This window comes from Solea solea, chromosome 6 (assembly GCF_958295425.1).
Source record: "Solea solea chromosome 6, fSolSol10.1, whole genome shotgun sequence".
Taxonomy (NCBI): Eukaryota; Metazoa; Chordata; class Actinopteri; order Pleuronectiformes; family Soleidae; genus Solea; species Solea solea.
The window spans coordinates 7,289,244-7,307,651 of record NC_081139.1 but is presented as its reverse complement, the minus strand read 5'-3'; the positions used below and the strand labels follow the sequence as shown (position 1 = coordinate 7,307,651).

At 39.2% G+C, this 18,408-nt stretch overlaps 1 protein-coding gene across 1 annotated transcript; it reads left to right on the top strand.

Annotated features, from left to right (window-relative positions):
• The first annotated feature begins 205 nt into the window (after positions 1-205).
• LOC131460775 (vesicle-associated membrane protein-associated protein B/C-like) lies at positions 206-18,108 on the top strand. The gene is made up of 6 exons (XM_058631555.1): positions 206-466; positions 4,741-4,893; positions 10,748-10,851; positions 12,751-12,831; positions 14,508-14,687; positions 16,161-18,108. The coding sequence occupies exons 1-6, from the start codon at positions 409-411 to the stop codon at positions 16,314-16,316; spliced, it is 732 nt and encodes a 243-aa protein (XP_058487538.1). The 5' UTR covers positions 206-408; the 3' UTR covers positions 16,317-18,108.
• Positions 18,109-18,408: the final 300 nt, after the last annotated feature.

Sequence of the window (18,408 nt, the reverse complement as noted above, 5' to 3'; positions counted from 1 at the left end):
GTAAAATATGTTGCTGATGAAAAATATGTACAATTTCTAAGATGTCATACAGGTAAGTTCAGATGCGACATTTTTTATTATGACTATTATTTATTTATCCACTTATATATTCCCTAAAGCTGGGTCACCCATCAATACCATCAACCTCCCCCGTTCCTCCCCCTCCGTGTGTCTCTCTCTGCAGAGGCAGTGACGTCACCGCGCTGTCTTTCACTCCCTTCCTGCTGCATCACAACAGCCGCTAGCAGCTCGAGTAGCACCAGTGACTGGGGGTTATAGAGGATATACACCCGCTAATTCATTGTCAAAACAACACCGCAGACCTTGCAGCACCCAACAAAATCCTGACACGGGGGAGACCGACAGGAACTGGTTGCAGTGCGCTAACCCCGCTCCAGCTGTTGGGATATGGCCAGGCCGGAACAGGTTCTGCTCTTAGAGCCTCAACACGAACTGAAATTCAGAGGTAAGAGAGGGGAGGGCCCGGGGGCGCATCTGCCAGACGCCGGGCGGAGAAGGGGGGCAGATCAGTGTTATGGTAACATAACCGGGGAGAAGATGCAGTGCTCACTCTTATTATTTTGCCCCTCATGAAACGAATGAGTCTGCTCTGTGCGGACGGCAGGTCAACTGACAGCTAGCTAGCCAGCTAGCTAAATTAGCTTACAGCGGCTAAGCTATCCAGGCCCTGGTATGCACTCAAGCTGGCAGCCCCTTACATTATCCCGAGAGTACGACACGAAACGTCCGTCCACTATGAAATATTAGCCATAATAAATATGTCACAGCACAAGTGCCCTCTAATTTCTTGACCTCGTTGCACACATGGTGTTGCTACATCCTTAGCAGGTTGAGCTAGCTGACATGAGCTCTCTCTGCTCTGTTGGACAGTAAGCTGTAATATAATGACAGGACAGTTGATAAACCTGCTCACATGTTTTAGCTACAGGTCATCGACATGCCAGTTTCCTTATGGTTTGTCCTGATGACCATTCGAGTGAAGTTCACTATTTGGCTGCAAAAGTGTCACGTTGCCTTAGGCCTAAACATTATTACATAAACTCATGGCACTACTGTATCCGCTCAGTATTACATTACACCCTGACACATATTCTGCACTCTGTACTTGGGAGTGAGAGGCTAATTAGTATCACGAAAATATTGTTATGTTCAACGACAGATTCAAAGCATAATTAGATATTTGCTCCAATCAAGAATGACATTTGGAGACATCTAAAAGGTTGCAATCAATGAGTGTTGAATCACATTTTTTTATTAATGTTATTTTGTTAATAAAACCCAGAAAACATACAGACAGACAGGGAATGCTTGAATGCTCTCAGTATTAATTGGTTATGTATAATATTTGATTGTCTTGTTTTGTTTGTGCAGCAGTACAACTGATATATTCAAAGATCTTAAGGAGTAATTCTGACAAAGAAAATCGTCAAATTCTCATATGAAAAGCAAGGGACAGCATTATATTTGACAGTTTTAAGTAAACCATAACCAAAGCTTTGTTACCTATATGTTGTTCCTCACTGATGTCTCATGATTCTTGCATTTTTTTTTGAAGGATAGGTATTTGTAATTTTTTGGGAGTAGTCTGCGACATAATACAGTTTTCTGCCCTTCACTGTACAGACAATCTGCTTCAGACCTAGTAGCACTTCTTTTTCTAGTTTTTAGACATTATGTCCAATAATCTTGCTGTGTTCTTATGATTTGCCTTATACTTGACTTGTTATGGATCATAGTAAGATATAGACAGATATTCATGCAATGTAAACAAGTAATTACCATCAAGGATATATGATAATACAACATTGAACTATTACTGATCAGCCACATTGCATCATGGAAATGTGCATCTCACACCTGTTTTTATTATTAACATAATATGCAACGTTCTTTTATTTTGATCTCCCATCAGCTCTCTGTCATATTAGGTCATCTTGTTGCTCAGAAACCATCTCTCTATGTTTTGCACTGTTTATCAAGCCAACCAAGAAATCACATTCCGCTTTGACGAATTTGAGTGTACATGATTACGCACAAGTAGTTGAAAAAAAAATGATTGTCATACTAATTGTTGTGAAAAATATTGTTAGTTTCATAGTGTAATAGCTGATTATATCAGAATACACCTCATTAAGTGTTGTTATGCAAAGCTGCCTGTGTGTGTGTTGTCGATTAGTTTGTGTCTCAAACACAAAAATGTGTTTACACATTTCTCATGTCTTTCCAACCATTAGATCCCACCAGTGGCATTCAACCTCAAACCTGTTTGTGCTGACTTAAGATATCCAAACCACCGCATGGGTGCCTGACCTGGCTCGGCTTGGCCTGGCCCCTTGAATCCAACAGTTCAAAATAACGTGTCAAATCAGATGTGTTGTGTGTTAAACAAGGAACAATGCTCGTTGTTCTTGACAGTAGCACAAATCACATGCTTCTACTCAAGTCCCAAATAATATGTAGGCACAGGCATATTGTGAAACTTAATGAAATGGAGAGTGGGTCTGTTAGTAGAAACTTTTGAGACCTTATCTGTGGGGCAAATACTTACTTAGGCTATGAAAATTATGCTTTTTTAAAATAAAATTTTGTTTTAATCGGGTAATATTAACAAATCTACATCAAATTTTCCACCTCCCCACAGTTCTATGTTTTTTTAATACAACCCAAACCTGGAAGATGACAGCTTCAAATATCCAATATATGTAATATTTTTTTGACTGTCATTTGTAGTTTTCATGAGTTGGAACAGTATGCCAAGAAACTTTCAGGAAGTAGTAGATCAGGTGTACAGTAGTCAGTGGCGTGAGTCTCTTTCATTAAAAGCCTTGATGTCAAGCCAGACTTGTGAGGGTCTGAATTTCCTCTCTGTTTTTGCTCAGTGGGTTAGGGAAGTGTCAGTTGCTCTTGATGTTTTTTGAGCTGAAACTTTATCTTCAATCTGGTGTACGTGCTAATTCTGAAATAGAGCCATGCTTTCATGCAGTGTCATTGGGCTTTGAACTGCAAATTTGACCCTGTCCATGTTAGCTTTTGTAGTGGCCTAATTAGTTTTTTTCATTATTAGAAAACTGTACTTGATTCAAAAATGTGGTCTTGCCAAGCAGAGAGTTTGTAATGCTATTTGAATAAATATAATTTGTCCAACAACAAATACATTTAGACCTCTGTTATAGACATTACATAAATTGGGAATATTTATTTTATATCTTCTTAATTAATGGTAAAGGTAAGTTCTGAAATTATACTTGGTTTCCATAAGTGACTCATGTGAAATTAAGTTTAAAGTTTGGGAAATTGTACAGTAACTGTCTGAGACTGTAAGCGTTCTTAACTACTGGAAATACTCCATGTGGTTTATGTGAGTTGCGAGGAGTTATTGAGGAGGCAGGATAGAAACACCATCCAGACGACTACTCACTCATTCAATGTGAATTCCTAGAGACCTGCAATGACCCGTTTAATTTACACATTGACTCAGTTGGTCCTTATACAGACTTTGGGAGCTGGCAGGGTAAATTCTGTCTAATGTGTGGTTCAGTTGATGATGACATTTGTGGTCTAATACTCAACTGCTCCAGTTGATGCCAAGAACTAAATCTACTCTGTAGGAGCCACATCTGTTTATTTGTCTGTCTTTTAGGTTTTGTCAGGTCTCCACTGGTGGCAGTTAAGCGCTTTCTTTATAGTTACAGGTGTAGGCAATCAGGGGGGCATGGGGTGGAGGATTATACGTTTTTTACCGCTCACTCGCTCACTTACGCATCTCACTTCTTTGTTTTCCAGCAATATCACTTTTATTAGTTTCCTCTTTTTCATTAATCCAGTCATGTTTTGTTGTGACTTTTTTTGTGTCCGAACACGCACGTGTGTGGACAATTGTTTGTTGAGTACGCCAAAAACTCCCACTCTTATGCAGAGTGACTACGGGAGGACAGGATAGTCGCTATATACACTACTACCTTTCAGATCAACGACCCAACCCTGCATTAAACATTTTTGTAAACTGATACAATAATTGTTTCTCATAATCAAGAAGATGGATTAGACATCACTTGTCTACAATAATTCAGAGTCATTTTAGAAGAAAAAGGAGCAATAGATTAAATTGCATCAGTGATATGCTTTTGACCATATTATTTATAATAGTTCTCGCCAGGTTATGTTACCAAGACATAGTATTTGAGGGTTTATATGAGAAATAGGCAGAGAAATATTTATCTTGTGGAAGAGTTCAAGTTAAATGTTTTTTAAAAACCTGCAGTAGCTGAATTGACAGGCGCTAAAATCCTATTATCAAAATGTCAGGTCAAATAAGGAAACCGTGTGGCAGAAGTTCCAACTTGTGGGAGTGGATTGGATTTGTTATAATTAAATTTACATGCATTGAGGCTTTGTTTGACCACACTGAATCTAGTGAGCACATGTCGCTTTTTTTTGTCTTTGCTCACTTGTTTTATATTCAGCTAATTATTCTGAACATTCACATTGTTTAAATTCTAGCCTGTTTGTATTTTATTCTCAGATTAGGAGGGTGCAGTAAAATCAGTGTTACATATTTTGTAAATTTGTCCAATTAGTTCAGTAATAATTGTCACTTTCTTGCTGCACATTTTAAAAAACAATGTAATATATGTGATTTATCAAAGAGAACACACAGATACTATACCCCTCAACTGTCTTGTCCAAAACAAACTTTTTAAATGTCCACCTTTTTTACAGGTCCGTTCTCAGACGTGGTCACCACGTCTCTCAAGCTCTCCAACCCTACAGACAGGAATGTATGCTTCAAGGTGAAGACCACAGCACCACGCCGCTACTGTGTGCGGCCAAACAGTGGAATTCTCGATGCAGGCACTTCAATCAATGTCTCCGGTAATAAATGAGCAACTGACTAATCACAAAACACTGTAGGACAATTAACCTTTATTACTTTACCCCACAGAGGGGTGTGAAGTATTGTTTTTAGTGGCTCTGTCTGTCTGTCTCTGTGTTTCCGCACTTGCACTTGCCAACATGACCAACAGAGGCCGACAGGGGCTTGTTGCGTGAATGGGGTGAAGTCTGCCATCTCTGATTGCTTTGTTAACATATGCATTTACTTACTTGCAACTTCATCATGTTGCTACCACTGTTTTTGAAACTTTTACTTCACCAGAAAAAATTAATCAGAAGGTTTTTTTTTTTACTTTTAATACACCAAACATTCTCTCATTCCCACAAAAACAGGAAAAAGTGTTTTGGTTCCATGTGCCACAAATGTATATGGAGTGTGCAACACTTTTTCTGTTTCTGGGTTGCCTCATACCCAGTCATATACTTTGAGGGAGACAGGTACTGTCTCTACCCACTCTGTGTCTCTTCTACCATTTACAGCCAGAGACTAATTTTACAACATACCCTATCTAGTGTCAACAACTGAATAATGTTTCACGGGGCCCTGCTGTCATCAAAGGGTGACAAATCAGAACAGCTGTCTTCATCTTTCATACTTATTAGGCTGACAAAACGTCACAGGTTCAAGTCCAAAAAGATTTTCTGAAAATGCATTCAGCAATAAATACAAAGATCTGTCCCTCTGGGTGTCTTAATATGGACAATGTGTATGGAGTTATAGTTTTGCTCCACTTTTTCCCTCATCCAAAATCCTTTTTCACTGGTTCTATAGTGCTGGTCAATCATTTTCTACCACTTTATCCTCCACTTAAGGGTTGGGGAGGGTAGTAGTGCTGGTATTTTTTTAAATTTCAGTGGTGTACAACAGGGTTTTTTTCATGCATTAGCATGAATGAGTGCTCCAGTGAGAGAGGCACAGTTGTGTGTGTGTGTGTGTGTGTGTGTCTGCTTGTTTTGAGCGAGCGAGAGAGATAGAGTGGTGCAATTATGTGTGTGTAACTGCATACATTATTGGTTCTCTAATACGTGTTTTCTGCTAAGTTGGTGGAGTAAAGTGGTCATTGCTCCAGTTACAGCTAAGCCCTTAGCATGTGTGGTGCAGCAGTAAAACGGGTCCCCCATTGAACAGTGTTTTGCTACGCCACATTCCGTTTTTCACATACAGGTCTTGCGGTATTTGTAAATTTCATATCGTAAAATAAATACCAATTTTCGGTATTAACTGGTATATCGCCCAGCACTATGGCTCAGCCTGCCATTAGATTTTGGACATTCTCTGCTGTTATCCTGTCTTCACATTTGTCTGTATTTGGGACCTGAACTGCAATAACAGGCATGGTCTGTAGCCTCCCCCAATGCAGTCTGTCTTCAGGGAGAACAAACACCAATGTAGTACTGTCAGAGTAGGGCACTTAAACAGGATAGCAAGTGTTTGTGGTTTTTCATCTTGTGGGCTTTTAATATCAACATCATACTTTATTGATATTGGCAAAGACCAAGTGTAAGTAAAATTCTTTACGTGATAAATTCACACCATTAAACTGACATATTTGTTGCTATACCATTCTGAAATGAGCAACAGATGCTATTTTGTATACTGAATTGAAATATTCCTATTGCTTATGTCCTCTAGTATCAGTTCACCAGTGCGGCTCATAAAAAAAAAGTTGAAGAAAAAGTTAACCACATCATCTCTACTTGGTGCTGTTTGAAACGAGAAGCTCACCACCACAGGCCAAATGATAATTCACTATGTTTAACCTCTGGGTCTCACAGTGCTTTGTGTAGCACTGAATATAAACATACATTTTGTTATGTGAGAAACCTGTAGGTTTGACTTTCTTTGTGTCTCTTTTCTTCTTAAAAGTGTCATTACAGCTAATTGATCAAAAAAAATCTCTTTGTCAGACTGTTTTACCTTATTAAAATCATTATTTGCTGTTCTACACACATACCACAAGTTTTACCAACAGTAAAATATCCCTAGAGGACAAACTTGGAGGTATTCAGGCAGAAGTACAGGTTTTGTAACTTGCTCGAGTCACTTATTTTTTACCTGTAGTTTTAAACAACAAAGCAATATACACAGACTCTCTCATTGAGGTGGGGGAGAACTGTCTGCCACAGAATACCTACAAACCCCACATGTGTCATTTGCAGGCTTAGCTGAGGGTAGACTCTGCGCTTTTGAAGCTCAACCCAGCTGTAACTGTATATGTTGAACATAGCCATAACCACAGGAATGTTGCTGAGTTTGATTGGTGTCATGTAGCAGCATCCAGTGGAAAAGTATGTGGCGTGAATGTTTCAAAAATTCTTGTGTCCACAAATATTGAGCTTCTTCTGGGAATTTGTCAGAAGTTTGTCTGACATACTCGGGAGGTACTATCATGCTTAGGGAGCCAGAAAGAAAAAGAACAACGTCTTTATTGCACTTTTCAGAATGAGCTTATTTTGCTTGTCCTTATATTAATTTCAAAGGGGTTAATGTTATAAGAGGACAAGAAAGGGATGTCCCAGTCCTTATCAAGTATAGGATTGGAGCTGATCTGGGCATTTTTTTTAACTGATGGGAGATCAGCAATCAAACCAGTCTCCTCATCTTGATCTTTTATGCCAGTGGCATTTATTTTATTTTACATGTGTTGGATATATTTTAACATGATACCTCATTTTTGTTTCCCTGCCCTGAATGTGCACACACACACACACACACACACACACACACACTCCTTGATACTTGTGTTGGGGTGGGAATTGTGACAGTCTCTGCCTGTATTCCAATTTTGTCACTAATCTAATTGATTTAGCAGGTCTACTTTTGAGGATCCAAGAAAGAACTAAGTTAACCGAGAAGTTTACGTGATGAATGGCAGATGACTAAATCCAAAGTGCAGACACAACATAATGTACATTAACCAGGGATGGGGAACATTTTGCCTATTAATGGCCATTTGAGTTTTTATAACAATGTTTAAAGACCAAACTAAATTATAGAACACATTCATCACACAAACTTCTCTGATGAGATGGCTGGAACTGTTTCCTTTTGGTGGGTTGTGTGATGTCAGATGGAAGTGATGATGATGCAATTTACAGCTGGTTTTCCAGTACTGGGCCACTCTGGGAAACTGCAGCAGACATATTTTCTACAATATTTTGAGATTGTATTGACAAAGCAATTGATCTTTAATATGAATTAATTGTAACTCATGGCTCTGTGAACCAAACTGAGCCATGAATGTTGACACTTGTTTTGCTCATAGCTATTGAGTGAAACTGATACATATAGTTTCATTGATTGAACCACTTATTTGACAGAAGAAAAAAATATGCAACTACTTTGATGATTTATGTTGGTACTGTTTAAATCAAAAATGCCAAACCTTGTGTGGCTCTTATTTGCTGCGTTTGTAAAAAGAGATTTCTAAACATCACCTTTTAAATTACTTACCTATTACCTATTTTGTAAGCACTTAAAGGTAAGTGTTTGTTGTAATTCTGGCACAACACAGAAGTGGGAAAAAAAAAAAATGTTCTTACCTTCCTCCTTCGCCTCTCTACTTATTCTATTCATCAATAATAAGCAGGCATGTGATTACATCCAGCTTGACCATGTTGACTGCAATTAGCCTCTCCGTTTAACAAATGTATGCCCAGCATGAAGTAAGAAGATTGAATTATTCCATTAGCAGTAGCTTTTTGCAAATGTATGTTCAAAGGTTGCAAATCAAAGTATTTTTTTCCTCTACTGTTTTTTTTTTTTTTAAATCTCAGACCTTGGCTCTGGACCTTTTTTATGTTGCTCAAAGAACTGAAACACTTTCTGCCCCCATTCTCCATTATCGTCCCCTTGGACCCGAAGGTAGATGGCCGTACAAATTGAGTCTGACTGAAACAGGACATTCTCAATCTGTTCAAGCCGTCTGTTTCTGGTTTGTGACATTGAAATGCCTTGATTGCTGTAATGGTGCACTACATCTCCAAGGTTTTCCACTCCAGGGAGAATTGGCATGTGCCATGTATGAAAACCAACCTAATGGCTACACCAGCTTTGAAATTAGGAGGTCATTTTTTTCTTGTGAAAGTTGAAGAAGCGCATAGACATTGCAGACATAGTTCATACTAATGTCAAAGTATTGCTTTGAATTACATCCCAATTCTAAAGAGAAGAAAACGATCAGACATCAATAGGCTTTTTCATCTGTTTTACTCATCCAACCACCTTAACTAGACAACTGACATATGAAGGTGATTGTAAATCATTCTTGCAGCTCTGAAATACTTTTTCAGTCACTGGAATGACATCAAATAACACACCACAGACTAAGGGGACTGATGTGGTGATGGGTTAAAGTAGTATTCCAACTCCACACCTGCTTTTTGTTAGAGTGATGTGTAATGTTAAGAAAGAAAAAGGCAGACTTGGAAGCTGTTAGCAAGATTACCCCCTTGGGCATTTGTAGATCTGTCAGTGTTTCACCGTCATGGTAACACGAACATAGAAATAAATCATCTAAAACCCTTTTTCCAAGTGGCAGGAGCAAGCCCAATTTCTTTAAGACATGGAGGCCCTAGTTTTGTGTTTGACAAATACACGGGTATTTGATACTCACTAATGCCTCTTTAATCCACATAGTGAACGCAAGAGATGAGAAAGGAAAAAAGATGGAACATTGCTGACTAGTACTAATAGCGTATGTTCCGTAAGTGTTAGTATTTGGGAAAGAAGTTTATTTTCCCTAAATTTCCCCAAGAAATCATGTTGTTTTTCTGTCTGCTGCAGTTTGGACGATACTAAAAAGACAATTTGACACGCTTTCCTGAGGTTCCTGGGGGACAAGGTTTAAAATAGGGGGAAATTACACTGAGAGTCATTGCTAAACAAAATCATTATACTAATTCTATATTGGGAGGCTCCCAAGGCTTCGGTTTAAAATAGGAGGAAATAACAGTCCTCATTTGCTGGTCACACAGTGGGCTGGTGTGTAACCATTTATCACCCCAAATATTCACTTTTATGTAATTCTTAAAGTAACACAATGTAGGATTTGCCCTTGGGGTCCCCTCCACAGTTCGTAAAAGTATAGTTTGTTACAACTGTCGTGAAATATATGTCCTGGTAACAAGTTCCATAGTGTCAATGCAGTGCAATGCAGACCTGAGCAGGCTTTGACAGAGCTGCCATTCACCCTGATGTAAGATGATGTACCATCAAAATAGTCTTAAAGATGTCATTTGAAGGTTGAAATCTTACATTGTGTGATTTTTTTGTTTTTACCTGGTGTTGTGGGAGCAAAAGGGCCCTGGGGTTGGCCCCTGGCCAGCGAGCACAGCCGCTCTGGTTTTCCTCTCTGTCTGAAGACATGCAGGTTGGGTTAATTTGCAACCCTGTGAAAGACTGGTGGCCTGTACCTCACCTTTCACCTCCCACCAGTATTAGCTGGGGTTCGTTGTAGCTCCCCAGTGGCCCTCAAAGGATAAGTAGTATTGCTAATGAACAAGAAAAAAGTAATCTGCTGCTATAAGAAGTTAGTCTGTCATTTTTAACCCCAAACTATTTTTGTGACATTTTAAAAGGAAGCTTTCTGTGTTTGTAGCCTGCTTAGCTTAGGTTGCAAGTGTAAAACTTGATAGAATATTGTTGTGCTACTATTTGATGATATGTGATTTTTTTTTCATGAGTCACTGTAAATAGAATATCTTTGAAGTTATTTTACTGTTATTGTATGTGTCTTTATTTTTTTCTATTGTTATTTTATGCCAGTTTATTGTCATTCCTATGCTGACCCTGATTATTGCTTTTTCTCTTCTTTTTTTTAAAAAAATTCAGTAATGCTGCAGCCATTTGATTATGACCCGAATGAAAAGAGTAAACACAAGTTCATGGTCCAGTCACTGCTAGCGCCTCCTGACATGACTGATATGGAGGGAGTGGTGAGTATAGGTCACTTTTAACAATATTTATGTATTACTGTTATCGTCATTATTATTGCTACTTTACCTTTCAGTTTCCTCTTTGTACATAATCTACCCATTCATTTTCTGACACCAAAGTTCCAGGTCACATTATTTGAACAGTTATGGAAATTGTTGTTAAAATGATTATTCTCTCATTCAAGAGGAACGAGCTAACAAAATGTAAAATGTATTATCTCCACCTGAAAAACTTAATATATTTAACATTAAAAGAAGGTCTTGAAAGACCTTACTTGACCATGTCTCACGTAGACAGCCACTGGCCTGGAGGAGATCCTGCAGTACAGCAATAAAAAAAAAAAAAATACTGTTTAGTTGTAACACTTTGTTAGTTACCCACACAGTAAAATACTTGCACATACTGTAATACACAGACAACCTGAGCAATAGTTACCCAAGGGTCACCAAACAGCAGAAAAACCTGGACTTGTGAATGTGCGTTGTTCAAGCCTGCAATTGTAACAGACTTTAGACTAAAAAGGAGATATTTGGAGATTTTGGAGTTGGCCTTTAAAAAGGAGGACAACAGAGAGAGAGAGCACAGTCCTGATGGCAATTATATGCTGCTTCACACACAGTTTGGAGCTGGAAACACTGGACATAGCATGTCTTCTCTAATAACAATCCAGCTGTTTAAAAAATATGTTAAAAGTGCACGGTGACCAGGAACATAGTCACATTTACAGCCACAATGTGAATATGATATGTCCAGGTATTAAACCTCACTGTGCAGTTGTGTTGTGTGTTTAGTGCTCAATTCCAAGACAGCTTGACTTCCATTGGAAATTTCCATTTGGTGTGTGATTTGAACAGGCAACCTTAGGATTGCAAGGCTGTAAGGGATTTATTTAAACGTCAGGCTTTTGCCACCCAGTTTGAGGAACAGGGTACTTGCCAATGAAACGCTGCTTATTTATTGTATTATTTTAAATGGTCTCCTCAGCATACAGTTTATGAAGATGCCATATCTACCAGCTGTGTTTTAACAGAACATCTGCAGGTCTTGGACAGAGTCAACAAGCATGTGTCTTGAATATTTTGTCTTGCCTGCCGCTGACATTAAGATTTTATACCTCCAGACTAAACTGTGAGTGTTGTGACAGTGGATTGGATTGTGCAGCAAAAAAGGAATTACCTAATTTTATTTTAGCATACATTTCTAATAAGAATAATAATCATAATCATAATCATAATCAGTGGTTTAATGAGGTTAGAGCTTGAATGATAAAGCTGATTACCAATATATAATGCTGAATTTCTTTTTCCTCCATCTGATGAAATATAACAGTTTATATCAAATTATACATAAAATTGCTCTTAAAAATAAAAATAACCATTGATTAGGCATCACTAAAGATGTGTCTCCAATCTGCATTATACATATTACACAATATGCACCAATATATTTAAAATAATGATCCATAAATTACATACATACATTTTAAATAATGGGTAATAAGAATTAAACTTTTTGTTGAAAGATCAAAGTTTTAGTGCACTTTGCAGGATTGAAGTTGACAAGTAATGTCAAGAATAGGCCTAATTATCTGCCATACATGTTAATTAAACAATTACACCAAATATCAGTTGTTGGTGTTTATAGCTGCTTTGCTGAGGACTACAAAAATGTGATGTCAATAATTTGATGGGACTTTATCAAGGCGAATGTCTCATTGTAAACATGTTTTTACTGCTTTCCAAGTTTTAAAAAGGTCCTTTATAGTTTTGCCACCACATCAACCCTGTTCATACACATAATGTTGAAAGAGGTGTAAGTATTGCTTCTATTGGAGTTGGATTTTTACATGTTCACCAACTATTGCAATTTGTCCTTTTGTCCTGATCAAATGACTCCAGTGGAAGGAAGCAAAGCCAGAAGAGCTCATGGACTCGAAGCTGAGGTGTGTTTTTGAGATGCCATTGGATAATGAAAAGATGGTAAGCACATGTTCCTGTTCCTCTCCTCTCTTTGTCTCATTATTTATTTGTTGTCACTGGAGAATTGAATCAAATAACAAAAGGGAATCAAACACACAATTTCTACTTTCCAGAATTAAAAATATGCATTTTATTGCTTATTTTTCAGAACATCATTGGTAGTACTAGATGGTGCTCCATTATACAATTCTTATTGTTTTCCAGCACCCCACCGTTCATTTGCCTTCTCTGTATGGGTCTCAAGTCTTCTGTCCTATCTCAGCTCCTCTCATTCCTGCTCTGTTTTAAAATTGTAATCTCTACATCTTGTCTATACTTCCTCTGAATGTTTAGCATAAATCTCTCTCTTTATCTCTTTCTCCATCTTGTTCCACTTCCCTCTTTCCTCCATCTTTCTCTTCTTGTCTCCCTCCCACTCTACCTTTCAAATGCACACTTTGTTCATTCTCACATTCAGTATATTGTTGTTGGGACTCCTCACAGACCCCACATATCTGTAGAGATGTAAGCATGTCAGAATATGAGCCTAGTCTACGAGCCTTATGAACACCGGGAGAAGAGAGATGACCTGTGGTAGCTGTTTTAAATTCATTATGAACTGTGTGGTACATACACATTGCTCCCAGTCATTACTGTTCTACAGAGTCCATTAGACAGATAATGCTGACAGAAACCAGCTTCATCCACTTATGAAAGGCACCCTTGGGTGAACTCTTCTACAAACATGGAGATAGGAGGCATGGAATAAGCATGAAAACCTGCAGCAAATTTGATATATAGCACAGACTCAATTCCATAAGTTTATGTTTTGGCCAAAACCTTTTAAAACGCCCACTTCGGAGTGTAAAACATATAAAACAAATGACATATTTTAAGTTTCCAGGTCATAGGGATGGGCCACCCTGTCTGCATACTGTAAAAGATATACAGTACATGTAGGAAGCACAGCCCAAATATGTCCTTTGTTGTACAGGAGTATAGTAAAGTTCTGGATAGATGTCACTGAGAAGGGTTAAACCAGCATATGGATTCACAAATGTATATATATGTGTGTGTGTGTGTGTATATATGTGTGTATATATGTATATATATATATATATATATATATATATACACACACACACATTATCTGTATGTAGAAATTACAGGGATACATGACAAAAAAGTCCCAGCCACTACTAAGGTGCCATATCTATATATCTATATCACATGCAACAGGAATCTCTCTCTCTGTTGAGTCTTGCTATGATGGCTCTTTTCGACATGTTCATTAGCTATGAAACATAAATTAACAACTGATATGCGATACCACATGGGTGACTGAGCTTACGAGTTACATAAGTAGTATTGCAATAGAAGGCTTTGTTCTTAAATGTATGTTATGATCAAACTGTTATCCATATGCCTGTTTACTTGTGTAGTAGTTAAAACAAAAAACATAAAAAACAGTTTCACATGGGTTGGAAGCTGAATGTACTGCAGAGTGAGGGGGCTTCAAATGTGGCTCTGTTTTCTTGCAGGCCTGTGTTTTTCATTCATGGTGAACATGAAAGTCCCCTAATGTAAACTGCAGTTGTGTGCCATCCAAGCCATTGCTCAGAATTACCATAGAAACATCTCCACAACAAAAGTCTGCATTTAATGTTGTAAATGGTAACCCTATAACCCACTTACAGCATGACATGGAGTCCAGCAAGATGATGTCGTCCAGCTTGCTGAAGTCAGATTCCTCTGCCCTGCCTGTGAAGTCACTGAGCTCCACCCTGGATGACGGGGAGGTGAAGAAGATCATGGAGGAGTGTAAGAGACTGCAGATGGAGGCCCAGAGGCTACGGGAAGAAAACAAACAGATTAGGGTGAGTGAGATGCCTCGGGGACTATAGTCACTGAATTTCCATATAATCCATTGTGCGTCATTTACAATTCTACAAAGCCCAGTTAGGGTCATGATGGTAAATATTTTTAGACCGAACTTTTGCATTCCCTTGCCATAGTTTTCCCTCCTGGCTCTCTCCGTGCCTCAGGCAGCTCTGCCTGGTTATAAATGGCACTTGCTCCCCTTGATAAATCACTGGAGCTCCACGGCTACAATAAATGCAGCTACAAATAAGGGATAGTCGGAATAACTTTTGTGTTTCCTCCCCGGCTCTCCCTGTCCCTCAGGCAGCCTTGCCCAGCTGTGCATGGCACTTGCACCCCACTCCATTTATTGGAGCTGTGGAGTTCCGGCTGTAGGATGAGTGCTGGCCTGGGGCATGGGGCTGCAGAGCTCCGGGGAGTTGTCGTAGGGAGCAAGTGCTATTTATGGCCCTTTCTGTGTACTAAAGTACCATTTAATTTCTGTGATTAGTACCTTGTTTCATTGAGTTTAATAATCTTATCATTTTCCTCAGCCAAATGAGTTGGAACCAGTCTTAACATATTGCTTGAATAACTAAAACCTTCAATTGATAAGGAACGTACCTCCCTATTTATTTTCAGACAGAAATGATGAATCAAAGAAAATAGAAGACCCGTCATCTCAATTATCCACATTATGTGGTGACATGGAACTCCCAGATTCTCATTTATGTTTCTGCGATTTATTTTGTCGTGTTTGATGTTCACCATCACGATAAGCAAATGAAGTGGAAATTTAAATCAAACAACGTTTTTCTTCCAAAATGGCTGAGCAGCGTCTGTATTTCTCTGCTGTATTTCCTTAAACAGAGACAGTATTTTGCGATTAAAGTTTGCATTCAGTGAAACGGCACACATCTGTAATCAGCTGCAGACTCCTGGGTTCCACACGAAATAGCAGTTGTGTAAATCAATGTGTGTGCCATAAATTACAACGATCAATGAAGTAAGGTTTAAAATGAGGTTTGGTTGAAAATGAGTCAGATGCACATGTGCCACAGGCTGCCAAAAGAGCATGGTCCTCCCCATAGATACCAATACCACCACCACCACCTCCTCCTCCCCTTTTACTTTTTTCCAGAGGCAGAATGACTGTTGGCTGCCCCTGTGGCTTAGATTAAACTAACAGAGCCCCCCCACCCACCCACTGCTGGGAAATGAAGTGTGTTAAAACCTGGCGCCTTCTCCAGTTCTCAGGGGGATTTGATGAAATGAAGATTTAAGTAGATCATTTGCAACTACTAAATAAATACTGCCTTATCTTGTTGACTGATGTACAAACTAACCTTTTATTTCCCCTCACTGTCCGTTTTTTAATCTACGGTACGTTCTCATTTGTAATTTCATCTTCCGACTACCACTGCTCTCCCCACATGTTTCCCCTCTTTCATCATTTCTTAATTATTTCCTCTCTGATTCCCCTCTTTCAGGAGGACGATGGTCTGCGGATGAGGAAGAGTAACATGATGTCGTCTCAGCACTCCTCAATGGGCATGAAGAAGGAGGAAGGGTTGAGTGTCCGCACAGTGGCCCTCATTATGCTTTTCTTAGTGGTGGGCGTCATCGTGGGCAAGTTGGTCTTGTAGAGCGCAGAGCAGTTTGGTTGGCAGCAGCATGCTTTTGGGGGATGAAAGCAACACAAGGGATTTGGCATTATGGTTCAGGAAATGCCACATTTGCTGGGTGGGGGGGTGGTTCCATGTTTTGATTCTGTCAGATTTATGTAAAATAAATAAATCAAAAGGTAATGTATGAGAAAAGTTAAAAAAAAAAGAAAGAAAGATCTTATGAACAAACCTACTGTTACAGGTCTTGCCTCACGTAATCATCACATAATCATTCTGGCTTTTCTTCCAAAGTTTCATGTATACAGATGACTGGTTCTGTGGGTGAGGGTAATGGAAACATGATTTAATGCTTGTGATTCAGTCAAATTGATTTTTTTAAACACTGGCGAGGTAGTGTTGGTGTGTGAGTCAGTTTGCAATTGTGCGAATGTCATTTTAGTGTATTATTGTTTCTTTGTCTAACTGACAGAGGCCAGAGCTTACGTATATGTATATACGTAATCCCCCACATACTACACACTCTGTACAGTATATCCAGGTGTTCCTTCCAGCTAAACCCCCTTTAAGGAAGGGATTTACCAGAGAGATGATCCACACTGTCGGGGTTTCACACAGGGCTATCAAACTGACTCCTCCCATCAGAAGCTTTGTAAAATCATCTCCTCTTTGATTGTAGAAGCTTGAACAGTGTATGAAACACTATGCCGCTGGTATTTTCTGTCTTTATGTCCTCCTTATTTTAGGTCTACCGTATTTTCCGGACTATAAGTCACTCTTTTTTAGTAGTTTGGCTGGCCATGTGACCTTTATTTAGAAGTGAATATACGCTATGGCACCATCCACACTTGAATTGAGCGCTGCTACTGCACCACCGAAAAAGCTATACTGCAGAATTTAAACCGTAAATTAGAAAGTATCCAGCCGAAAACGGTAATCGAGCAGCAGAAAGAAAGTTTGGCGTGAGTGAAAAACTCGAAAACCAAAGGTAACTCTTTCTTCTATGAAAAAAAATATCAAAGAAGGCTAATCGCGGGCTGAAAGCGCAATGGCCAGAGATGGAGGAATGAGTCCACAAATGGGTTGAACAGCGTGCTGCTGGAAGGGGGCTTATCAACGGTGCAGTTGCGTCTCCATGCGCATGTTGTTGCCAAGGAGATGAAAAATGATTTTGCTGGCGGGCCTTCTATCACTATCACTTCATGCAACGCACGGACCACGCTGTGTCAGAAACTGCCACCGGACTTCCAAGCCAAGGTCGACAGTTTCCCGTGCATTCATTGAAAAGCAGTCAACGACACACAATGTGTCACCGGATCATATAATTAATATGGGCGATGTGCCCCTCACGTTTGACATCCCCATGAGCCGAAGTGTCGCAGAGAAAAGGGCAGAAAAGTGTGAGCATAGAGACAACAGGTCATGAGAAATCACACTTCACTAACTGTGGAGATGGTTCCAAACTGCCACCAATGGTTATTTTCAAATGGAAGATGTTTGTTGCGACCTCAAACAAGAAAGGGTGGATAGATGAAGGAATTATGAGCTTTTGGCTAACAAAGTGCTATTCTAAACGTCCTGATGCCAGCCGAGCATTAGAGGAGACGGCCCTTCATCTTCCTCCGGAGTCGGCGGAATTGTTTAGAAGCGACACCAAGGATGAAGAATTCAACGGATTCAGTGATGCAGAATAAGATCGGGAACTTAATGAACTGTTGCGTTAATAAGTTTAGCCTATGATCTTCAGGCTAACTGAATAGTCAGATTAAATGTTCAATTTTGGATAATGAAATAAATGCGACTTATAGACCGATGCGATTTATATATGGGTTTTTTCATGACGTATTTTGTGACCGATGCGACATATACTCCGGAAAATGCGGTACCTTATTCCTGTCACGTTTCCAGTCCAAGACTAAGAGGGAGGTATATACCGTATATGAACATATTTAGGGTTAGGGTTCTTACCCAATCACATGGAAAGCATGTATACATATATATTATAAGAAACCACAAGTGGACATTAGGTGCATGTTGAGGTGAATGTTTTTTTTTTTTCTGACAACACCAAGGTCCTGTCACTGTGGGCTAACAAAAAAAACACGGTCTTTCC